Source organism: Carassius carassius, chromosome 19, assembly GCF_963082965.1.
Source record: "Carassius carassius chromosome 19, fCarCar2.1, whole genome shotgun sequence".
Lineage (NCBI taxonomy): Eukaryota > Metazoa > Chordata > Actinopteri > Cypriniformes > Cyprinidae > Carassius > Carassius carassius.
In genome coordinates, this window is record NC_081773.1 from 15,310,510 (window position 1) to 15,336,496 (window position 25,987).

Consider the following 25,987-nt stretch of genomic DNA (forward strand, 5'->3'; position numbering starts at 1 on the left):
ATGCGCCTTATAATCCGGTGCGCCCTATATATGAAAACAGTTCTAAAATAGGCCATTAATTGAAGGTGTGCCTATAATCCGGTGCGCCTAATAGTGCGGAAAATACGGTAGTTTTTAACCCCTGCATGATTTTAGTCATAAATGATAAATATCGAAATACATTATAGCTTGATTACAAGTTTAAAAACCGCGCTGCTATTGTTATAATTAAGGAAATGAAACTTACCATAGTGAAATGTGTCTATACGGGCGATAATGCCAAAAAGAAAGCAAAACATCAGAAAATAGGCATATTTTATTCAAGACATTATATGACATCAGCATGCGTTTATCATTCTTACAATCACTGCCAGAATGTACAACTTCTAGGGCTACCTAGAATACCTAGATACCATTTTTATTTAGCTTTGAAACTTCTGTAGTAATCAACACCGAATATTCGAGCTTCGGAAGGAGGGGGCTAAACATATTCTTCTATCAACACCGTGTCTACACCGGATGCCGTGCCATGACAAAATGTGTGTAGACACTGTGTAATAAATGCAGGTATCTCTCTGTGTCTGTCTGTCTGTTTCAATTTTTATTATGTCGAGAACCGCTATCCAATCGACTTCTCGCATAGCAGTTGAGTTGAGTGCAGTGTTGCATATGGTGCAATATGGACACCCGTCACGTTCAGAATTAATAAAATTTTAATAAACTACGGAACAGCGCGAGCTGAAAGCATCGTACCTCATGCAGGTAGGGCTTATGTTCCGAAAACGGACACTGCACTTGTGATACAAAACACACAGGTCTGTTAAGAGCAATACTTTTAATATAGACAAATTATTATTAGGCTGGGCTACTAGTTAGTTTTTTTATGACTGCCGTATTCGCAAGTATTTTTCAAGCAAATTAAGTGCACGTTTTTATTACGTGTAAAATTACTGATTAACATGGCAATATACAACACTATACTAAAGGCATGCTACTTACAGAACTTGTTTTTTCAAACTTAATGTGCTGTTGTTATAGGCCAGGCATCTTTGGCACACTGCCTTTGTCTTGTCCTCACTTAATTTAAAGTGCTCCCACACAGCTGAGGTCTTCGGCATTTTTTTCTTCTTTTCCAGATGAAATGAATCATGTCATACACGACGTTCATATTCAAGTGTGAATGAGAACTGTTTCGCAGGGGATGCCAGGTGTTGAAAAAAAAAAAATCTAAATTGAAAATCAAATGCCAACCCACCGAATAATCTAATAATCTGGTCCAGCCCTACCAACTATTCCATGATGAATTAGGGCTGGACGATTATGGCGTAAAATCAAAACCTCGATTAATTGAAAATTTTACCACGATTACGATTAATGAACGATTATTTTGTTTCTGTTTTGTTTTTTTTGCCCTCATAGTTCACTGACAAGGTTTGTACTGTAAATATGATTGACTATTAAAGGTGAGACATTTTTCCTATTGAAAGAGCGATCTGACATCATAGCTCACTATCAGCAGTTATTTTATCTATGTTTGTAACATTTCTTACAGATTATTGCTCGGTGTAAGAAATAAAGATCAGATAAAGATAAATTAGCACAGTACCAGTAAGAGTGATTGCATGTGTGAATTAGTCATACCGTCTCTATTATTGTGAAGCTGTGGGTAGTAAATAGCCTAGTTCCTTCAAAAGTAGAAAAATATGCTATAATAAGTTTTGAGATTCTAAGCTATTTTAGTGATAAATCACAGGACAGCGCTGACAACTAGCGGCTGTCCGCGAGCCCTCTTGATGACGAAAATTACATAATGCGGACGGTGCGCGGATGGTCAAATTATACGTTAAATTATACACGAGATGCGATGACAATATAAGTGTCATTGTTTTTATTAACAGGATTAAAAAAACGAAATAACCGACATGGGAAAATTACGTCGGTTAGAGGTTCTGGATTTCGGTTTTGATTACTTTTCGATTAATCGTCCAGCCCTATGATGAATTTATAATTGGGTTGTATTATTTATCCTCAACAGTTCTCCTCATAAAACTAACTTCATTTCAAACACAAATTTGATAAGAACAGAGTGGAAATTATTAGCAACACCAAAAATAACAGCAAAGCTCTTTTTTCTGTTGGTTTAAACACAAACTAAGAAAAGTAAAACCAAACATGGTGGCAATAATTAAGACCAAACTGAACATTGCATGTCAGCAATGTTGTCTCAGCGGGGGCGGGGCGTGGTGGAGGTGGAACTAAGGTAGACAATATTATTGGATATCGCATTATTTTTAGAGCTGATTATCGATGAGACATTTTTGACATATCGCCCAGCCCTATCATCAATTACCTCAAAGAACCTCTTGGATGTTTTTCTTGACTGTTCATGTCAAAAATCATAACAGGCTCACTGCTTTTTCCTCTCCATTGTATTGTTGTTTTTGTTGTTGTTGTTTATGCGTTTCCTTTCCTGAATTATTTGTATAGCAACTTTTATGCATATTTGTTATGTAACTGTTCAGTGCATGTAGTGTCTGTACATCAGTGTTGTGTGCATGTTATTTATGAACTTAAATCTTTAATGAAAAACTTTAATTTAAACATGCACATTAGGAAGACCACTTTCAGTGTATGCACTTTCTCTATTACTGAGTGTTATGATATTTAACATCCTTTATGCATTTAGCAAAACATCATAACATATCAATGTTATGATGTTTGTATTAAATAAACTGGGTGTTTAGGTACTGGTTTTCTAAAGTGTTATGGTGTAAATTTTTATTATTATTATTATACATTTTTATACATTATTATTTCCTGGTGGAATATTGCAGCTGAAATTGGTTCTGCTTGTTTTCAGTATCCTTCTAAGAAAGTGACATTGATAAGGTATAGTTTCTGTGAGCTATTGAGTTTGATAGTATCTCACGGGTGTGCAATTTAGCTTTTGAATAGATGTTCCTGTTAGATCATTGTGCCTTCTTTCTATAGTTTTACCTTGAATTTAACAATTGATTCAGAAATATCAAACTACAGATTGATTTTAAGCAAAAAATGTTAGGGACTTGGAGTTTTTCATTCATTTTGTTCAGATAATTCTGTATTTCTTCTTATCTTGACCCAGCCACCAAATCACTACTGACAAAAGCTCTGTTAATTACTCTGTACATTGGCTTGTATTCAATATCTTTTTTTAAATAATCATGGAATAGCTGTAAAAGTTATCAGAATGTTTGCTAGGTGTTTTAGATGCTTTTTTTTCTTTTTTTTATTGTTATAATTCTTACCTTTAAGTAAACCATACGATCCCATCAGTTTTGTTGTACATAAAAATGGAAGACAACTTTATACTTTACAAAAAGTAGGCCTACTACTATTTTGTTTCGCATCGTTAAGCCATATTGTAAGGCTGAATCAGCTGTAATGATGAATTTGTATTAGTGTTTGGGAACGGAGTGATTGAATAAATAGCAGTACTTCAGAAATGTCACTCTTCTGAAATGTCTTTGCATAACATTACAGATTTTGAACCATCTTCATCCGCTGCAGTAGATCCTCAAAATAAATTAACTGAACATGAGCATGGCTTCTGAACCGCCATCTATATTGAGCGATTCTGTAATTTGCTAACTCAGAGCTGTTTGGCCTTTAAATGAAACGTTTAGAAGATCGTGGCGCATATCATATAGAAGACATCGGTTAGCTTTGCTGTCTTTGGGCTTTCAACAGCGTAACGTTCTCTCGCAGCCCCAGAGATGACTGTGTCTTTTAGATTACCGAAGCTGATCTGGTTGCTTTATCTCTTCTGAGTAAACACTGACAGCAACATCCTCTTAACTAAATGAGGGATGGAGGCATGTTGCCGAATACAGACCCAGCAGTTCTAATCTACTGGCCCAGTGCTCTCAGCTCCCTGCAGGGGGGTAGTTGTACATTTCAGCAATCGTGATTTATTATCTGCCTGCGATCTCTTGAAAACATGGCCCAATTTAGTTGCGTACTGGTTGCGCTCTGCCTGATGAGTTTTGATACTACAACTGTCGGTATCATTTGAAAATGCGGTGGGTAGAAGAGTCTTCAGTACTTCAGTAGCAGAGGAGGTGGGTGGGGGGATGGGGTCCTCACTCATGCTTATGTAATGGGTCTATTTCCAGCACTGACTCACTCCATATGGAACGATCTTGATATGAAATGCAAAAACCCACAGGGACATGAAGAGTTGCACAAAGCACACTGGAGTTTCTCAGAATTCGCTTTCTGCGAGCATGGAGCTGTATGCTATTTGTGACCTTGTGACCAGGTACTTTCATGCCCCACGGCTGCGTGTGACCGTTTTGCCTGCTGAGTGGGGGAAGGGTGGAGTAAGGTCGGATGAGAGTTGGTTTGTTGGGGGTGGATATGTTTTTTTTTTTCCATGTGCTTGTGGATTAATCCAGAGTCCTTAACCCAATTCCAAGTCCATATTTGGCACGAGAGAGAAAAAATGGCATCATGAATGAGATCTCTCTCTGCTGGACCGAAGCTAATACTGGTACAGCTGAAGTTCGACCGGGTGGGTCGCACACATGGCCCTGTGGTCAGTCCGGGTGAATGGGAAATGCTCTGCCATAACATACGAGCAAGGGATCGCTGCATCTCTGGCCAGCAGCCATGGCCCAATCCAATCTCTGGCACTAGATGCAGAGAAACCGAGGGTCACCGTGTGCACACTGACTAAGCATGCATGCTATTCTCCCTCAAACACACACCCGTGCAGTTCCGTTGAACCGCTCTTAACAGGAATTTGCATAGTAGCATGTGCATTGGAATAGAGCTGTTTGCATAAGGCAGGATCTGTCAGCAGCCTTCAGGGAATCAAACCAACCTTATTTAAAGGCTGCTGTGAAAGAAATGCAATTAGCAAGTTCAAAAGGTGTGGGACATAAAATAAGTATGCAGTGAGAGATTTTCCACATACACCTTGTATCTCGTTAATGCAATGTATAGAAGGTGTGTGCTAGACTCCTCTTGAGGGAATTGGGAGCAAACTCTCATTTGAGGTTCTGCTTTGTAATGCTAATGCGAGCTGAAGTCATTCTGTCAAATGCTGATGTCATCTCTTTTCACATTCATGTCACTTTTTAAGCCAATAGAGATCGTAATAATGTGATTTTAATAGTGTGAAATTACAATATTTCTGGACTGATAATTAAGAGCTTGTTGTGCCTGATAAAATTAACCTCGCGGTGGAGAACACGCGTTCGGAGCGCACAGACGTGCCTGGCTACTAGCTCTTATTCGCTTGATTTGGTCATGGGCCTACGCTACAATATTTCTAGACTGCCCTCTACTGGATAAGATGGCAAAGAATAAAATAAAAATCAAACGGTCTAATCATAGACTGTAAATAATGCGCTACATTCTCTATTATGGATATTTCACATCATGTTCGAATGCATATTCGAATATCGAATAAAAAGATACAGCCCTAATATATATATATATATATATATATGAGAAGAGTTTGGTTTCAGAACATGAAAACTTTCATATGCATATGTGAGAAATCCTTCAAAATGTTTACTTATTTGTTTGATTTATTTACAATAATAAATAAAACAAATAATAAAACAAGTTATTATTTTTTTCTTTAAAAGGTACAGTAAATATTTTTTAACCACTCCTGACTTTCTATTCATCTGAGAAAAATACAAAAATATTTAGCAGTTCAACTGTTTTCAACATTAATAATGAGAAATGTTACGTTTGTACCAAATAAGCATATTAGAATGATTTCTGAAGGATAATTTCATGTCATGCATGCATGATTGCTGAAAATGTAGTTTTGCCATCACAGGAATTAATTATATATTCAAATATATTAAAAGAGATTTTTTTTTTAAATTATAAGTTGTAATATTATTTCACAGCAGTACTGTTTTTACTGTATTTTGTTCCACTAAATGCAGCTTTAGTGAGCAAAGAGACTTCGTAAAAAATATTACCAACCCCAAACTTTTGAGGAATATTGTATTGTGCACCTAATAAAAAGTGCTGATCAGTACTGAACTCTCTCATTCTTCTTCTCTCCCTAGCAACATCTAACCCCTTCACCCAGAAGCCACCACTGTTCAGTACCCTTCTGTGCTCCATTGTGCCCATCATGGGCATCACGGCCATTGTCCTCCTCTCCTTCTGGATGTATCGACATCACAAGCTGGCGTATCCACCTGTACTGGTGCCTACCCAGGTAAATTGATATCTCGACTGTATGATGCATGTATTTTGATTCACTTTTAGTAAAATAAGAGAAGTATTCCCATATTTTGAAGTGAAACATTAATATCACATGCAGCACAGTCATCTGCTCTTATCACTGTAGCTCTTGAGTTTCAATGTATCAGAACATTTCCATGCCACTAGAAACGGTGCTACTGTGAGCTGTTATTTCCCCCGTGCATCACCTGCAGTTGATGTGAATGACAGTGATTTCAGGGATCTAGTGTGCTCAATGTCACACTTACTAAAGTTCAAACATGCTGTCAGCTGAAATCAAACTAGATCTGTCAGGACACAGTTGTGTTTCAGTGCCCTCCTCTCCCACCAGAAAGACAATATAACAGAGCTGACATAACACAAGACATGAGCAATCAGGTGACCTTTACCCCTGTGTTTGACTAGTGTTGAGATTCACATCTTCTTCTGAATTACACAATAGATCTTTATAGATTTAGCTAGTCAAGTCAAAATCTGAACTGCTGGGTCAGAGTGAAACAAAATCATTTTATCTTTAGCAGCTCAGAGCAAATGCATTTATGTGTGCTGGGCTTATATGGTCTGTGTGGTAACACAAAGGGTTACCTTAGTGTAAGGGTGTGCGGTATGACAAATTTTTTACTGTGGGTGAGAAAATTGTATCGACCACCTGCTTTTGAAAAAATATTGTGGTATCGTGCTACTGTGCACATTCTGTCAGATGCAGTTCTGGGACCTTCCAATTAGAGGTCTACACAGTGCAGCCGAGACCCGTCGACCCGGGACCCGTACGGGTTCGGGTCTATATTTTAAATGATCAGCCAGGTCCGGGTCGGGTCTGAGTTTATTACCTCGGGTCCCGGGTCTGTTTAAGATTGTGTGTAATACCCGTGCGATCGGAGACATCGGACTCGGAGAACACCTGGCCGTGATCAAACACTGCTTGTGTTTTTTGTAACTTGCAACTTGTAACATTAGGAAAAGTAAAGAGTGAGCCAAAAAAATGCGATATCTCTCTCTCTCTCTCTCTCTCTCTCTCTCTCTCTCTCTCTCTCTCTCTCTCTCTCTCTCTCTCTCTCTCTCTCTCTCTCTCTCTCTGCCGTTAGAAGCAGAGTTAATGCAAGTGCACACATGGTGATAATGCTTGCAGACTTGACACACTAATATTTAATATATTTCAAATCAGCAACAAAATCTGAGGTGAACTGTCACATGAATGTTTTCAATGGCGCTCAAATTGCGTTAAAGCATATTTTAGATTGATCCAGCTAGCACGCATGTGCAGTCTCGAGCGCATTTCATGTTTCTATGGCAACCATTGAGGGACACTTCGACCGCCAAACCACGCTTTACATTTTCTCCCATTTTTATAATAATATAAATTAACCGTTTAATCTTAAAGTTTTATTGGTTAGATTCAGACTTGACGCAGAGCAGAGAGCACAGAGATGTTAGCAAATAACGTCAGCGACCATGGCACTGAACGAGTAATCGTTAAAAAGGGCAAACAGTCGACATTATTATGCAAGTTAACTCGAGTCAGAATGTACATGTGCACAGTTGCATTTGTGATCCGTCACCGTGACATCAAGTGGACTTTTGAAGCTGAAATAATGTGTGGATTAAGCTTGGACTTGGAATAACGAGAGGAATAACATTGATAACTTTCTTGTCAGAGGATTGTAATGCATCACAGGCGGTCAGGTACATGGAAGAGAGACTACGGCTCTTTAAATTAGGTAAAACAAAAAAATGTATTTTTTGCAACAGGTTTATTGACTTGTAATAGCAATTTAAGGTGGAATATGTGACTCTCGGGTCCAGTCGGGCCTGTGTCTTCCCGGCGGGTTCGGGTCCAGCTTTCAAATAATAGACAGGCCCAGGTTGGGTCCGGGTAGGCATTTCTCGGATCTACACGGCTCCGGGTCCAGCTTTTGAAATATTAGATGGGTCCTATTAGATAGTATAAGATAATATTAGACCTCTAATTCCAATATACTATATATTTACATCAAATGTTAACTCAACGTTACGGGATACTGCACTTATTTGATATCACAAAAGTACATTATTTGCATGCATTTTAAAGCCTTGCTGGTTAAACAGTACATTCATGTGATGTTCTCACATGAGATTTTTTTGAGCGCAGACATACGGAGGTTTGCACGCACTAAAAAGCCTTTCAAATAGCAACTGATTCCTGAACTACGTTTTCTTCATTAATTAACTAAGTTATACTTTTAAAAACACACAAAGTGTACATAAACGTACATAAAATGAATGAAAATGACCTGAGAAATACAGTATATCTAAAGAAAGCTTGAAGTGTCAACAAATATTCTTTGATAAAATAATCCATATGAAACCAAAACGAGGTACAGTCTTTCCCGTCTGAGCTCACCTATAATGTGCCCGTGCACATTGCACGCTATAAGATAATCATCTACGCGAACCCAGACTTGAGATGTGTGCACATGTAAATGTCAACACCACCTTCATATACAAAGAAAGATTCAAGTTCGTCTCGTCTACTTTTCGTTTTTGGAAGAAGACATTCTTTGAGGAATAATCCTTGAATTGTGGTGCCGACGCAGCTTAATGCAGCAGATGATCTCATTCTAATGAGTCATTTATTTTCACTTATATTAGAGTTACTGTGACATAATAATAATAATAATGATTCATTACATTTATATAGCGCTTTTCTAGGTACTCAAAGCGCTTTACATAGTCTGGGGGTATCTCCTCATCCACCACCAGTGTGCAGCATGCACCTGGTCACACCAGGTGGTCACACCTCTACTCTTTTCGAAAGACATCCTGGGATTTTTAATGACCACAGAGAGTCAGGACCTCGGTTTAACGTCTCATCCAAAGGACTAAACTTGTACACATTCACTTGTTGAAATTTTCCCAAACTATAATGCCAGACTAAAATATTTTGAGTGCAACATTTTGAAATATCATTCATATGAATTGAAATATGACCGTTCGTTGCATCTAAATGTTGTAGGACTCGTCTGCAGTTTAGCTCACATTCTCCAGTGGTTTATTAAAGGGCATACTGATACATGATTTTTACTTCATAATTTTTAACACTCAATTTGTAACTTAAGTAATGTAATTTTAATGGCATAAGTAAATGTAATCAAATAACATAAATTTAAAATGTAATGCATTACTTTACTGCGTTACCAGGAAAGATAATTAAATTACAGTAACATGTTATATCCAACCCAAAATCATCGGCCTAAATATCTGCCATTCTTTTCTAAATATATATTTTGTTACCTTGTAAGGCTTTGTTTTTAAAATAGGGAAATTAGTTTGGCTGTACTGCTCAGACCAAATAGTAAAATCCACATGACAAAGAATCGTGATAAAATTCCTAAAAATAAAAAAATGTGATATTTTTGTCATATCTACTTCCCCTACCTTAGTGTCAGGTGAGCATTTGGAATTCCCCGATTGAGTTTCAGTGTTATGTAGGCCAGATCTGACAGATGAACCACCCCAAAGCGCTGCTGATATAGAGTATCATGATCAGCCCAAACTTGTTTTTGATATGTAGGGAACTTTATTAGCTCTTAATACAGTTGTCAGAAGGCCTCAGGGACTACTACAACACTATGTAGTAGTTAATTCTATTCTACATTAATATAAAACTGTATTTGCACCTTCTCTAATGGTATATCAACTAGAAAAATGGTAGACAGGTTGTTGGGCAGGAGATATGAAAACATGGGGGGTTTGGTGAAAAAGAAAGTCGTTTTGGAGCAAGAGAACATTTTATTTTGTTATTATTTATTTTTATTTATATTATAGTTATTATTGTTTTGAAAGGAATTAATACTTTCATTTAGCAGGGACACATTAAACTGGTCAAAAGTGACGTTTTGTTCTGTTTTGAACTTGCTCTTCATCAAAGTATCTTGAAAAATTAAAGAAAAGGGGGGAAAATGCATTAGAATGGTTTCTGAAGGATCATGTAACTCTGGAGACTAGAGTAAATGCTGCTGAAAATTTAGCTTTGCCATTACATTATACCATAAATTAAAATATAAAACAGTAATTTTAAATTGTAATTATATTACTGTTTTAACTGTATTTTTTACAGTACGATAAATGCAGTCTTAGTGAGCAAAATAATTGTACTGGCCCCAATCCTTTAAATGGTAGTTTATATGCTAATGTACTTTGTTTGGATTGATAAATTCTCTCCAATTTTGGCTCTAGCTGTTCCTCTACTGTGTCACAAACATTGCACGATTGCCAGAAATGATTTTGTAACATGTTGACAGGATATGTGGCATTTCACAAGGTGCCACAAAGAAATCTGCTAGTTTTGAAATGCTTAGAAATGTAATTTCATTCGACTAAGACATTTGAGTGCAGAAAAAGGCTTTAGTTGTTTCTTCTTCAATGATGAAACCATTACTGGCCAAAAGCTTGCTCATTTTCAGAGGAGCTATTATTACAGGGTGGTTGATACATTTGTGATATAACCTTTCTTTCTAGTGTGCAGTGCTAAGCTAGATGAGCTAAACAACTTATTTGTACAGCTCAAGCTAAATATAAGTAACGTGAGAGCTGCCTGACTTTGTATTTATTACGGTTTGCTCTTTTTATTTGGTTAAAGCCTCGCCTCCGCTCTTGTCTTCCTGTAACTTAAGCAGTTTGTTCTTTTAGTAACTGATATGATCTTTATAAACATTTACACTGCTAGCCGGAAATACATGAAACATCTCATTTAGATCGGCCAATCTTTAACTGTGCTTGGTGGCCTGATGGTGGTTGCTGTGTGCATTTGCATTGGGCACTTTATCAACATAGATGAGAATAATTTTATGATGCCCTTAGCAACTGTTAGCAACATTATTTTGTATAGCTCTGATTGAAATGTTTCCCCATCAATTCTCAGGCCGTTTTAAAGCATGTAGTTAAAAATAATGTCGTCTTTTGAAACATTTGGCTCCCAGCCTCCACTTATATAGAGTCTCATATCATTTAGAAAGCAGAGAGTAGCTTCTTGATTATTTAACGGTTTTCTACGAGGACCCAAGACCTAACATGCCCCTCAGGAGAGAGAGCACAGTGTGCTTTAACTGCATTAATGCTTGCCTTCACTGTGAGGATGGGAATTTTTTGTTTCTGGAAGAAAAGGGCTTTCAGGCTGCAGCACGCATGCAGAATTTCCTTATGTATGTATGTATGTGTGTGTGTGTATGTGTCTGTGTGTCTGTGTGTCTGTGTGTCTGTGTGTCTGTGTGTCTGTGTGTGTGTGTGTGTGCGTGTGTGCGTGTGTGCGCGTGTGCGCGTGTGTGCGTGTGTGTGTGTGTATCATTATATTATATTATATTATATTATATTATATTATATTATATTATATTATATTATATTATATTATATTATATTATATTATATTATATTATATTATATTATATTATATTATATTATATTAGCTCTTATGCATGTGCCTAAACTCATTCCACATCTAGCTTTATTTAAATCACCGTTTTTATTTTTACTCACTTTTTTATTCTTTGTGTTTCTGTTTATTGCATTAGACAGGAAATGTTTTGGTATATAGAGAGGGAAGATGTGCAAACTGCTGCGCCACAGCTCTGAAAACACTATTTTCTTATTGTTATTTTGTTCCGGTTCCTGTGCTGGTTGTCTAACATGAGTACAATACTATATAGTATCTATGAATAGGAATGCAGATCGTTTTTACTTACTGTATGGTAACAATTTATGCCCGATTTTCTTGCAATTTTTGCTTTGAACGCTGTACTTTGAATTGTTGTGTTTTCTTTTTAAATATTCTGAATTAATCCTAGTTGAGAATTTTATTTGGTAAAGTCTCTCAGAAACTTGTACAAGTCTGGCAGTTGCTGTAACATACAGATTTGGCCTCAGGTATAAATGGCAACTGTTGAGTGGTGTCCTTGGGGCTGAATGTTCATTCTTTGCGGTTAAATTCACTTACACAATGTTAAAATCACAGACAAGCTAAAATAAAAAAAACATAAGGCAAGATGTTTAATCGGAAAAAAAGTATTTCACCTTGAGAAAAAAAAAAGATTAAAGTATATATAAAAAACAAAGTAGTGTTCCTATCTTTTGAGTAGACATAAATGTTAAATCTTTTGGACAGACGTAATTGGGTTAACCTGTAAAATTGTATTGTGTTGGCCAGCAAGTGAAAGTTCCTACAGAAATAGTTACACACATTTATTTCCTCTTTAAGAGATCGTTAAATTCCCCATCACATCTTTCCATCTCATATACGTTAAACTAAAACTAACACTTGATTTCCTCTTTCCTTCCTCAACTAGCACGCCTTTCATATAATGATAGAGGTAAGAGAAGCCTGATTCGTTCATCTATTTTATTTTTTATTTTTTTTCAAGATTATGTTGGAACCTCATTTTAAACCTTTTTTTTTTTTCATTGCTATCAAAAGCTCCCCTTTGTTTTTGTTAGCACATTTTCCTATAATATCCCACTGATTTTATTTTGCGATTACCCCTGCACATTGCCTCATCAATCTGTGATGTTCTGACTTTCAGTGCACGGATAACAAAAACGAAATCCTCTCTGATTCAGGGGATTTAGGCATAGATCCCTTAATTTAGATGCATGGAAAAATGGCAGTACTAAGGTTAAAAATGCACGTCTCCAAGCATGCAGCAAATGTATGCAATGAAGAATGTTATGAATGTGGGAATGGGGAACAGCTTAAAGTGCTTTTATTGTACTTGACCTATAAAAAATTTGCCATAATATTGAAAGATTCATGGCAAAGTGTCATATTGCATCAGTGTCATCCCTTGGACATTCTACATTTCAGCACACACAAAATAGACATGACAAATTAGTGGTTTGATACCTTTGAAAGATGTGAGGCTGTGGGTCTCTGCAGCACTCATTTGAAGTTTTGGCCAGAGAGACAAAGCTCTTAAAAACTGGAATGAACTAATATTATTCCCTGATGAGTCCTGAGCAGTATTTACATTTGCTTGAATGTGCTTCTTGACAGATGTTCGTCAACGAGCTAAATAAATCTACAACAGCAAAATAGAAAAATTCCTTGCTAGTTTTAAAGAGGTCATATGAAGCGATTTAAAAATGTCCTTTCTCTCTGGAGTGTTACAAGCTCTTGGTGCATAACGAAGATCTGTAAAGTTGCGAAAACTAAAGTCTCAAATCCAAAGAGATATAATAGTTAAGACTTGTCCACACCCCCCTAAAACGGCTCGTTCTGACACGCCCCCACGTCTACGTCACTATGTAGGAAGATTTGCATAACACTGCCCAAATGTTCAAGCAAAGTAAGAAGGCGTAACTTTTATTCTCTCTGTTGCCACCACTGCCATGTAATGGAGACGCTGTGTGTTTCGTTTGTGAAAGTGAAACTACTTGTTTAGCCTTCCAAAAGAGGACACGACTAGAAATTAGTGGTTAAGTTGTATGTCAACACTGTTCCAGAACAGTCCAATTCAAATATTCAGATGTGTGCTATGCATTTTATGGAGGATGAGGACTGTTTCTTGAACCAGTAGCCTGCAATGCGTCTGTTGCACAAAGGCTGCAAAAATAGAACACTCTATTAATAGACTTCATATTATCACATAAATGACATTGTGCAAGTCCAGAACAGAGAGTTGCAATAATTCAAAAAAACTTTCGGTTGCTGATCGCTTAAAGGCCAAAGTATTTTTCGGCTGCCCGCGCACAATCGGCATTGTTATTTTCAACATCAAGAGGGCTTGCGGACAGCCGTGCACCCCATGGTACTGTGCATGTATTGAGCTCATCTGTCCTTGCTCATCTACAGTTGAGTATACTTTTGAAAGCTGTGCAGACACGGCTGTGCGTGAGATGGAAAGGAATGCTGAATGTGAAGTGTACCCGGGCCTTGAGTTGGGGGCAGCTCCTTAAGTTCGGCCATCCTACACACACGTGACTGACTGCTCGCTTGCACCAACAGGAGAAGGAGGGGTCAGTGTTACTCTCTACACTGCACTCAGCCTGAGGGATTCCTACTCTTTCAGTCTCAGAGGAGACATGGAAAACAGTGCATACCACAGGAACGGTATAATGAAAAATATAAGTGGTTTAGAAAACGTGACATTTTCATATCGCGGTATACCTTGAAACCGGTAATCGGCCCATGTCTAGTGCATTATTTGGAAAATAATGTGTTTTTTAACCTCAAACGGCATAAACACATTACATTACAACAAATACACCAACTAATTTTGTTTTTAGAAGCATCATATGACCCCTTTTAAAGGGTCATGTTATGTAAAACTGGATTTTTCCCTCCCAGCAAGTAATAGAGTGGTATAGTGATTATACAGTGGTTTTTTTTCTCAGAAATAATTTTCCAGATCACACTAACGGTTAAAGCAGCCTGTTTTCTTGGGGCTAGAAAAAAAAACTGAAAATGGTCAGGAAAAACTGAATTAAGACCAGGACATTTAACTTTTAGACCAGGAAACCTTCACTAACATTGTGAGTGGATCTCAGGGGGAAATAAAATGCTGCAGAAGTGTAAGATATTGCCATTTTAAAACCTTTTTAAATCGCTTTGTGTTCCCAGAGGGTGTTTGAGCAGTAATGTTGGGCAGCCAAGACCAAGTAAAGGAAATCAACTGGTCATTCAGTGTTTCTGGAGCCAAAGATTGTTGCCTGATTCCTCTTGAGATTTAGTCCATCCTGAAGGTTTAATACAAAACATCACATTGATGCTTTTATCCACCTGTGTGCCAGTACTGATAAGAAACACTCTGACACTAAGAAGTCCATTTAGCTCTGCAAGGATTTAGCTCTGTATTACATTGTATATATGCTGCCTATGCTTCCATTTGTTACAGCAAACTGTTGTGTATTGCTTTGGTCTAAATGTGCCTTCCAAATGAATTACTGTATGTAAATAATTCACGAGAGATCAAAAGCCCACAAATATATATATATATATTTTTAAGTTAATTTATTCAATGAATTAAAAACTATACAGACATGAATCAATATAAAATGTCCATCAATGAATACATCTGAATTGAAGGTATTTGACATATCACAAAATATGGAAAGCCAAGTCCTTTAATTTTTTATTTTTTTTCTTTTCAAACCAGTTATTCAGAGTATAGGCTGAGAAATGAGAATTAAGGGCATCAGTGGTATGAAGAAATACTTGTAATGAATGGAAAGTCATATGCAAATCAATTCTCTCCACTGGACTTGTACCACTGTTCTCTTTATTTTCAGGCACTGAATAAACCAAACAACTCCAGTAACCTGCACTCTGACATACTATATTTGCCACAGGCGTCTGGGTAGACGGATAGCCCTCTTAAATTACCTGTGTTGTTTTTCTTTTTCTCTATTTTAAAAAAGGAATGCTTTAAAAATGTCAGTCTGTGCCTCCATCCACGGCTGCTGCCCCAAGGGCAAACACTTCCCGTTAGACCTTTTGTCTTCATGTTTATGACTGGTGTCTGCTTAGTGACTGACGTTTAGGCAAATGGAAAAGTAAACATGACCCTGACCCGTGTGGGTGTATAGGTGTGTAAAGTCAGGGTCAGGCTGAAGTTTTTTTATTTTTTACTTTTTATTTTTATGTCCCCCTCAGGAACTCAGTCCCCCCTGTACGTCCATTCTCCCTCATTTCGCATCAACTCTTTCGGTTTGTGTAACAGCAAAGCATTGCCATCTCCGAAGTACACGCTTTCTCGCCTGCGCCCTCACTGTTTCATGTTTTTCTTCTCTGCGTGATGGATGTTGTGTTCTTTAACCTTGTCTCCTCCCACCCACAGTCATGCGATGTACTTTTCTCCAGTATTTGTTTCCTTGAGGACTTGGAAAAAGTTAGTTAACAACCCAGATCCATATGCTAAGGAGTCTCAGTTCAGAGACAATACCCCCCGCCCCCCCATGTTCGGTTGGTGGAAATGTAGGCCACATATAAAAACATGCCTGTTCTGCATTTGTCCTACTTTTGCCTGAACTCCAAACCACAATCCAGCAGGTGCTTTGTGGACAGTCCTTCTTCATCCTACCTACTTATTGGGCATTTGTTTCAGAAGGAGGCCAAACAAAGCTCTTTTTCTCTATTCGAGTACTTATGACTAACAAACGGAAGTAGGTTGTTACAGAGTTTAAAGGGGGAATTCACAAGACACCTGTGAAGAATATATTCGGGTAATTTGTCTTCCAGCTATATTTAGCTTCTTTTTACTTTTATTTGATTAAAGAAAAAATTGTGAAATTTGTGGATTCACTGTTGTGGATTCACTTTTTGCGTTGAGTATTAGGAAAGTTGTTTGCCAAGTACAGCAAGCATACCAGCAGTGGTTGGATCTGTGCCTACAGATGCCATCTATATCACTTTCTTGCACTGATTCACTTGAATAATTGGGATTAGTTTATTTGATAAGCGGGAAACAGTCTATTGTGTTTTGCTGACAAAGGGTAATTGGTCAGGAAAGGTCATGTTGGGTGTAAGACAAGGTTTGAGCACACTCTTATGCATTTAGATGAACTACTAAATGGTCTCTGCTTACATGAGGCATGTTCAGAAAGGTTCAAGCCTTCAAGGTGTAATGGCATGCCAGTGTCTTTAACAGCACCCACAAACTAGGTCAGCTGCTTATCAAATCTGTGGTCCATTTACAGAAACTATGGATTATGTTTAACAAGCTCTGAACTGCAACTCCCATAAGTCCCTTCTGTCCAAGCTTTATGCAGTTCAGCTGCATGACATGGTCCACCTTTACCCCATTTAACACATCACCCCAACCAGTATTAGAAGGTTTTTTTCGTTTGTTTGTTTGTTTTCATGTAGGGTATGGTATCTGTCACAATAGTATTTGTAATAGCCATATGAGAACCTCAGTGTTCTCACGAAGTGTTACAATCTTAATGCAATGAACAGTTCTTCTGCTGGGCTTGCATTCTTTTCACTTTCCTTCTCCTGTAACAATGGGTGCGATCCATAGTAAAGTGCAAATTTTACATAAAAACAAATACTAAAAAATAGTAAAAATGCTTTTTAAAGTGAAGATGTTTATAAAGTTATAAAAGATTTCTGTTTCAAATAAATAATTTTCTATTCATTCAAGAATCCTGAATAAATGTATTAGTTTTCACAAAAATATTAAGTACCACAACTATTATGAACTTTGATAACAATAATAATTGTTTCTTGAGCACCAAATCAGCATATTGAATTGATTTCTGAAGGATCATGTGACACAAGATTGCTGAAAATACAGCTTTATCATCAAATAAATAAAATATATATTTTAAAAACATTCAAATAGAAAACTCTTATTTTAGATATTGTAATAATATTTTAAATATTAGGTTTTACTGTCATTTTAAAAAATTGCCCAGTCTTGGTGAGCAGAAGAGACTACTTCAAAACATTTAAGAAAACTAACCAACCCTAAACTTTTAAACGGTAGTGTCTATAACACAGGATTCCAAAATGAGAATTTCATCCATTAAGTCATTTTGGATGTTATAAGCCTTTATTGGTCGAACACATTTTCTCAGGTGCATAGATCAGAGTTTATTGTGTAGCAGAAGAAAAAGAATCTTTGCATGTGCTTGTGTACCCATTCCCCTTCGTTTGCATGTATATGAATGTAAGTATATGAAATTGAATATGAAATATAGCATGAACCAACCGTTAACTCCTTTAAAGTGGGAGTTACAACATACTATATCAGTGGCACCAGCAATCAACGTAATGGAGAGGTTTTATTTAAAGAGTCACTGGTTGATCCAGGGTCTTCTTTCCAGACGGTGTCCTTCTGTAATGGCCACTTTGAATGGTCCTTCTTTGTGCACGCATCTTGTTAAAATAACCTTATGGTGGTTAGTGATGGCACTGCATAGGTTGTTCAGAAATCAGCACAGCCAGCTTGTGATTCAAAGAGTCGCTGTGAAACAAGCTGGGTGACGATGGTCTCCATAGTGATGAAATCTTCAGCAGTTATTACACCTACAGATGCTTCATTCAGCCAACCCAATGGCTCACACTTCCTTATTTATTGTCTTGCAGGACCCTGGACCTCTGCCGCCATCTCCCACCCTGGTCCAGAAACCTCTGCAGTTGTTGGAAATCAAAGCTAGGGGGCGCTTTGGCTGTGTGTGGAAGGCTCAGCTGCTCAATGACTATGTGGCAGTGAAGATTTTCCCCATTCAGGTACCACACGGACCCAAGGCCAGAGAATCAGCTCCAAAAGCTGATGAGATAGTCTAACCTGCTTAAACAATTACACAGCCAAACGTGGAGCTGAGCCATGCGTCGGCCTGTGAAGTGCATATACGATGACATTAGCACGTAATGTGATTTAAACAAAACTGAATTTGAGAGTATTGTAGAATATTTCTAATTTATGATACTTGACCGCAAAGATGATGCAATCTTACCAAACAGAATGTGAAAAGGAAACTATACATCTTCTATATCCAAACCTATCCTGTAAAATCTTTGTTTAATATTTATATAGTTAAATAAACATAAATTATATAATTAATTTATCAAATAAATATTGTAGCTTTTTTTAATTAACTATAACTTTAAACGGAATATGAACAGAACAGTGTTCAGATGTAATGGCAAAATTTGCATCCTTTGTAGAAACAGAGCTATCAGAAGCTTCCTCGCTCCACAGCTTAGAGTTTGGTGTGAGGGAAATCGATAGTCTCATCCATCAATCAATCTTGTTATAATTTGCTCTGGTAAATTACTGCTTACTTACATAATCTGAGTTGTCAGCTAAAGCTCTGTAACTTGTATCAGTTGTTTTAACGGTCAGTTAGCAGCCCTAATGCTGTCAACTTACTGGTGGATCAGTGTTTTTGATGGAGCGCAGTGTTTTTTAAGGGACTGCCCATCATGCCGGTGTGCTGTAATAACTATGTTCTTTCTGTCTTTCTCAGGACAAGCTGTCATGGCAGAATGAGTATGACATTTACAATCTCCCTGGCATGAGGCATGAAAACATTCTGCAGTTCATCGGGGCAGAGAAGAGAGGAAGTAACCTGGACATTGAGCTGTGGCTCATCACAGCTTACCATGAGAAGGTGTGGAGATGTATGAGAGCTGGACAGTATTGGTGGAACCATTCTAGATCCATTTTAGTTTCTCAAATTTTACAAATAAATTTCTGCTATCACAATCAGCAGGGATTATGTGCTCTATTATTTTTCAAATGTTGCTAATAAACTTTAAATAAATAATTAAAAAGAGTTTTTAAAGGAATTTTGAACATCATACTGGAGACTTTAATTGTGCATTATAAAACTATTGATTCCAGCTGCTGAACACTGAGAAATAAACATGAATAAGAAACAGTGATAAAAAATGAGAATGAGAATTGGCTGCTTTTTGAATGCTACTGATGTAGTAAAATGCGGCTATCCATAAATGTAAAAATAATTTTTTGATATGTTCTTAAGGGACATTTTTTATTTGTCATGTTAATGCCTAGTAGGATGCAATTATGCGAAAGAAATAATTTTCATCAAAAGATTATTCTAGATTTTTGAGTAAATATGTGACAAGGTAGCACCCAAAGTGTAATTGCTGAGTTTATACTTTTCTTCCCTTTTATTGTGAATTGAAAAGGTTTGTTTTTTCGCACTGCAGGCTGATATACAGCCATGATTGATCCGCATGTCTGTGTGCAGGGCTCCCTGACGGACTACCTAAAGGCAAACGTAGTGACGTGGAATGAGCTGTGTCACATTGCTCAAACCATGGCTAGGGGCCTGGCTTACTTGCACTCGGACTTTCCCGGACACAGAGACGGCCACAAACCAGCCATCGCACACAGGTTAGAAACTCTTTAACAATGATTATGGTCACTGGATATATTAAAGAGAAAACACTGCATGACTTATTTTCTTGTGTGTGAAAACCTTTTTATTGGGTGAATTTTTTAATATATTTTTTTGTCCATGCAGTGAAAGTCAGTCTTGACTTTCATTGTATAGACAAAAACAGCTGAAACCATATTGAAAGGATCTTTGTGAGCATGTTTATTAATTTATTATTTATATATTAATTTATATCTTAATTAAATTCATTTAATTTTGTTAAGGAAAACTATGATGAAAAATATTCGTTGAGCTTTTTTCCCATGACTAAGACGAGACAAAGATGAGACGACAATAAGGTCAATAAACAATAACTGACTATATCAACATGCGATTTTGTTGATAAAATAAGACGAGACTAAAATGTAATAAAAATAAAAAAATCTTGACCAAAAACCTATTATTATTTACGTCAAAAATGGAGACAAAATGTTATTGCAGACTGCTATTATACACTACGCAAGCTTTTATGTGTGTGTACGGTTGCCAGATATCAAGAGTTTAAATCCCTGAATCAGAGTTTCGCTGTTACAAGGATACATTTTCTGTCTTGGAGCTTTGCTTATTTTAAGCAATCTGGCTCCTCATTACAGAAGCACCGCCACCGATGATCTGAAAACAGCGACAAATAAGCTGGAATTTAGCGACCTAAATTAAAGTGTCACTCAGCTACTCTGTGCTCTGTCATGAAATCTCCACTGTATGTATGTATGTACTTTTTGCGGTCGTGGTTGCTGAATAAATGCACTTACTCAACCACTTTTCTTTTAATAGAGAAATAGGCTATTGCAATTTGGAATTAGTGGAATTCACTGTTATAATGTTTTTCATTTGTTTTATCAGTTTTCATAAAGAATTGCATAATGTTTTCATTAAAGATAGAGAGCGTGCATAAATCTTTGGTATTAATATATATAATAAAAAGCCTATAATTCAGTCAATAGAGTAGATGAGGTAAAATAATCCATGTAGGCCTGTGAGTCCACATTCTATTAATTTGTGTTTAATGGTGAAAATTGACTAAACATGATAATTAACATGTACAATTTTAATACAAGCCTTTTATATTTACTTAAAATTGTATCATATGTGCACAGAGATATTAAGAGCAAGAACGTGCTGCTGAAGTCTAACCTGACAGTCTGTATTGCTGACTTTGGTCTGGCTTTGAGGTTTGAGGCAGGAAAGTCAGCTGGGGACACACATGGCCAGGTAAGTGTTGAAAGACGTGGGCTGATGATGTCATTGTTTCAGGAAATATACGGATTTGCTGTCCACAAAAAAAAAGAAAGAAAAAGTGTTTAAATATGAATATGGTTCTATGGAGGTGTATCAGAGGCTGGATCTCAAAACCTAATGTGCTGCATACATAAAAGACTTGTCACGACACCAAAATGTGTAGTCGATACCATATCAGCTGTAAAATTCCTTTTTAAGTACCTCAACAAAAATGTAAATGTTATTGAGCACAACAAGTATTTTGTGCAAAAAGTTAAATGGTAATATAAATGCCTACAAATTCAAACAAAACCATGGCATGTAGCCTTCAAGGGTTTTTTTAATTAATCATATCTTGACATTTTTCTAAAACATAATTCAAGTAAACAGGCGGTAATAAAATCATGAACAAATAGAACAAAAACAGTAGAACAAGGATGCAAATTAAATGGAAGTTTTGCACATTTTAGAAGTATTCAGGTAAACATTCAGTCATTTATTTAAATACAAAAGAAATCAAATATAAAATTCAACATTTTGTTTTGTTATTAGGCTATAAATCACAGCTGGATGGGCCATCCATTTTTAAACCATGAATTAATTGACTGCAGTGCTAGCAGAAAGATTGTAGAACGACTTGTAGTAATACTTTTTTTTATCGTATACACTTGATACCGAAGTGCTGGTAGTTCCCCACTACATATACAGCAATTTATTACTGGCATGTTCAAGTGTTTAGTGTATATCTAGATCATTGAAACATACTTTATTGTAATAGTTTTCTGGCAGTTGGTCCCTTGCCCATAATTCACTACTCATCAAGAAATACTATTTGCACGTACATGTTATGCTAACCAGACGGGGGTCTCTCTGTGTGGTCCAGGTGGGAACCAGACGTTACATGGCCCCAGAGGTGTTGGAAGGGGCCATCAACTTCCAGCGCGATTCTTTCCTCAGGATAGACATGTATGCGGTGGGACTGGTGCTGTGGGAGCTGGCGGCCCGTTGCACTGCGTCTGATGGTACGAATGCATGAGCTGCTGTTCCTTTTAGACCATCTTGACATCAAACTGTGCAGTTACATCAGTTGTTTTATAGTACAAATTTGATTGACACTTGAGTTTAATCTGGTCTGGCAGCACTCCCTGATAACACAAACACATTTCCGGTATGTTTTCGTGTCACTTGAGCTCCTGAATAAGCCTGTCACTGTAAGTGCAGTAAGTACACTATTATCGATTATTGGTGTCTGGTCTAATGGAACAATATTGATCAGGTGTGGACAGTGAAGCAGACCTCAGGGACTATTGTGACAGGGCCATCATGTGTGACAACCTCATTGAGTGCACTGCATGATGGGATTGAATGGATGACAGAGTGTGATGGCAGATCAGGTGGTTAAACGGCATTCTGTCTAGCTACGTTTTCTCATAAGTGTCTTCTCCCTCATTTGCTTGCCGTTGTTATTTTTTAATGTTGAAAAATGTTATCCCATCTTGGGTTAATTTTTATCAGTTTTATCAGCAATTATTCAGTTCATTTTTGATGCGCATGGCAAAATATGTATTTTTTTTATTATACAGAACTCTAACCCAGGGGTTAAGAACCACTAAAGGTACACACAAAAATGAAAATGATCCTAATTTCCTCACCCTTATGTTGTCCAAAGCCTGAAAGACTTTTTCTTCTGTGAAATGTAAAAAGATACAAAAAAATGGTTTGGTTCCCAACTTTCTTCAAAATATCTTCTTTAGTGTTCTATAGTGGAAATAATGTCATACAGGTTTGACACAACGTGACGGAGTAAATTATGGCACAATTTAACATTTTTCCCCCGAAAAAAGTATTTGAAATTATTTTTATACTGCTCAAAATTATTAAAAACTAGGGCTGATCATCAAAAAATGAAACCATAATAATTAGGTAAATGTTAAAAATGATAACCACATTTACCTAATGTCTAAAGTTAACATAAATTTAGACATTCTTTTAAAAAAAAACCCTTTTTGTCCTGTTGTTTTTCTTGCCAATTTTCTTTGTACCCCTTTTACCTGTGGAGTCTCTGGACCTTAGTTTGAAAGCATCTGTTAACACTCAATGGTAGAACTTCCTGAGCAGATGTTGGTTTATTGTTTCTTAAGGTCCAGTGGACGAGTACATGCTTCCGTTTGAGGAGGAGGTGGGCCAACACCCCACTCTAGAGGACATGCAGGAGGTGGTGGTCCACAAAAAGCTTCGGCCCACTCTCAGGGAGTGCTGGCAGAAACATCTGGTACGTAATCGTCATTAAACCCCACCGCTACTCTGAAGCTTTTAATCAAGTGAAAATTATCCTTGATATAAAACACGTTCATTTGTCTCTCAGGGTCTGGCCATGCTGTGTGAGACTATAGAGGAGTGTTGGGACCATGAGGCAGAGGCGCGTCTCTCCGCGGGATGCGTTGAGGAACGCGTGATCCAAATGCAGCGGCAGACCAGCATCTCTGCCCCGGAGGAAATAGTCACCGTTGTAACAATGGTGACCAACGTGGACTATCCCCCTAAGGAGTCCAGCCTATGACTAGAGGATATCAGCATGTGAATTGCGGGCTGACCGAACAGAAAAGACGCATCGGGGATGGTGATGGACTGCTGTTCGGACGGCTTGCATCAGACGTGCTGGATAATCGTCCTGTACCTACGGCTGGAGCAAATGCAGACAATGGTTTAATACAGGTTTACCTGGAGCCAGCTACGTTATTGTATGTGTTGTGTATATATAAACTAGTACCACGTGGCGCTCTGGTAAGGACGGATGGATTAGAAGTCCGACATCAAAAACGGACCTCTTTGTTGTCGCTTCTCTGCTCGGAGAATAAACTTTCCCATTCAAGGAGTAAATGAGACTCCTCCTCCGCACGGCGCTCGTGTCATTTCAGTATAAAAAAGGGCAACGTCCGTGTAAACAAAGACGCATTTAATGTGTTCGTATGAATGACCATTGTAATGCCAATAAGAAACAGCTTTTTGAATGTGTAGTGTGACGCTGCTGTACAGATATCAACAGAAAGGGTGACGATACAACCCAAATCAACACGCGTTTCCTCTGAAAGCTTTCAGAGTTTCTGTCAGATAACCACCAACCTCTCGACAAGGTATACCTCAGTTTCTCATCCTAATAATAAGTTTGTTTTTTAACACTATATGATTTATATAAAAAAAGAGGCTTTTCGATGACGGAAGCTTTTTAAATACGGGGAAAACTTTTTTTATGACAGATTATGCCAAGAAACGATGGCCATTCATAAACCAGTGTTCTGCCTTCTTTCTTTTAGTTGTTCTCTGTGTTGCCCTGCTGTTTAAAATGTGATTCTTTTGTTTGTTTTTTTTAGCATTGTGATCGTTTGTTTGTTAAAACAAATGTTGACCTTTATCGAGACCTGTTGAGAAGAAAAAATCCCTGAAAATATGAATTTTGTGAACATAATACAGAAGCACTTACCAATATAGGTTTGCGGTGTCCTCACAACATTGACTGACGTATGTGCATGCCTTGTTTTCTTTTCTTTTTCATTTTTAATTTTCTTAGCTTTTCAAACCTTTATCATGTGGAGCTTGTGCATGAGATCCCATTAGCAGTCATGGAACCCCATCATTATTGGTTAATATGAAGTCTTTCCTCTCTTCAGGGCGTCACTCTTTTTGTTTCATTTCCATTTGGAATCATCCAATCTTGGTCTTCTATGGTCTTCTTGCTGGCCGCTTCTGTTCCGCTGCGTTTGAACCAGTCTGCTCATGAAGCCCGACCTCACGAGTGACGCATCAAACTGGTTTCAGATCAGCAGCCGGGCGACCTTCTACACACTTCTTCAAGAACTGTATCTCAGTATGTCTCAGGAAGCGTTTCCCTTTGCTTTGAGCCCTCTGGTGCCATTCTGGTGACCCTTGTTGTATTATGTATGCAAGGGCCCTTAATATAACACCCTGTTAGTGTGGTCATATTATGTGCAATAACATCCTAAGCAGGGACTGTTTCACAGCTCACAGGCCACTTCCAGTGTGGTAAAAATCCAAGCGCCTAGCAGTTTGCTTGGACCATGATGTACATCAAACTAAAGTCGACGTCAGGCTATGCATATGTTATGATGCACGGTTGTCTGAGAGTATTAAGCTAATAATATGCTGTAATGGGGACCGAACACATGCAGTAACTCTCTGCCAACAGAGTCTTTCAAAAGAACAGCTTCTCTGCTGCTGTTCTTTGGCTTCGTTCACACTGCACTTGAATTCAATTTTATTTTTAATTATTTTGCGAGAAATCTGCTTAATTTGTTCGGGCATTGTAGTCACCATCCATTCCAGAAAACAAAAATATTTTTAAAATCTGAACAGACTGTTCACACTGAAACTGATATTAATCTGACTTCAAACCACGCATTTATTTCTAATATATATAAAATGAGGATTTTTTTTCCCCTTTAAACTACAAACTACAAATCTGATTTGTATCGGATAATAAATTGGATTTCTGCTGCTTGTCTGAACAAGTACTGAAATATGATTCAGTGGCTCATTTTGGTTGGTTTTGCTTTCAATTTTATAGTTACATGGCACCCCAAAAGAGTGAAAAAAAATGAATTGAGATTTTAACTGACAATTCAAAAATAGAAACGCATTT

The 25,987-nt window shown here is 37.4% G+C and overlaps 1 protein-coding gene across 5 annotated transcripts in view; it reads left to right on the plus strand.

The window, feature by feature from the left end:
* The window catches only part of acvr2aa (activin A receptor type 2Aa), a 46,621-nt gene extending 20,871 nt beyond the window's left edge, over positions 1-25,750 (plus strand). For 2 of the 5 annotated variants that reach the window (XM_059499951.1, XM_059499953.1), the window contains exons 4-12: positions 6,054-6,208; positions 12,552-12,575; positions 18,290-18,433; positions 19,174-19,317; positions 19,924-20,069; positions 21,210-21,324; positions 22,214-22,352; positions 23,472-23,602; positions 23,696-25,750. In XM_059499951.1, the coding sequence (XP_059355934.1) occupies positions 6,054-6,208; positions 12,552-12,575; positions 18,290-18,433; positions 19,174-19,317; positions 19,924-20,069; positions 21,210-21,324; positions 22,214-22,352; positions 23,472-23,602; positions 23,696-23,890 (1,193 nt within the window). In that variant the 3' untranslated portion in view covers positions 23,891-25,750. The remainder of the gene's footprint in view (positions 1-6,053; positions 6,209-12,551; positions 12,576-18,289; positions 18,434-19,173; positions 19,318-19,923; positions 20,070-21,209; positions 21,325-22,213; positions 22,353-23,471; positions 23,603-23,695) is intronic. The other 3 variants (XM_059499954.1, XM_059499952.1, XR_009422424.1) reach the window with 2 other exon arrangements.
* The last annotated feature ends 237 nt before the right edge of the window (positions 25,751-25,987 follow it).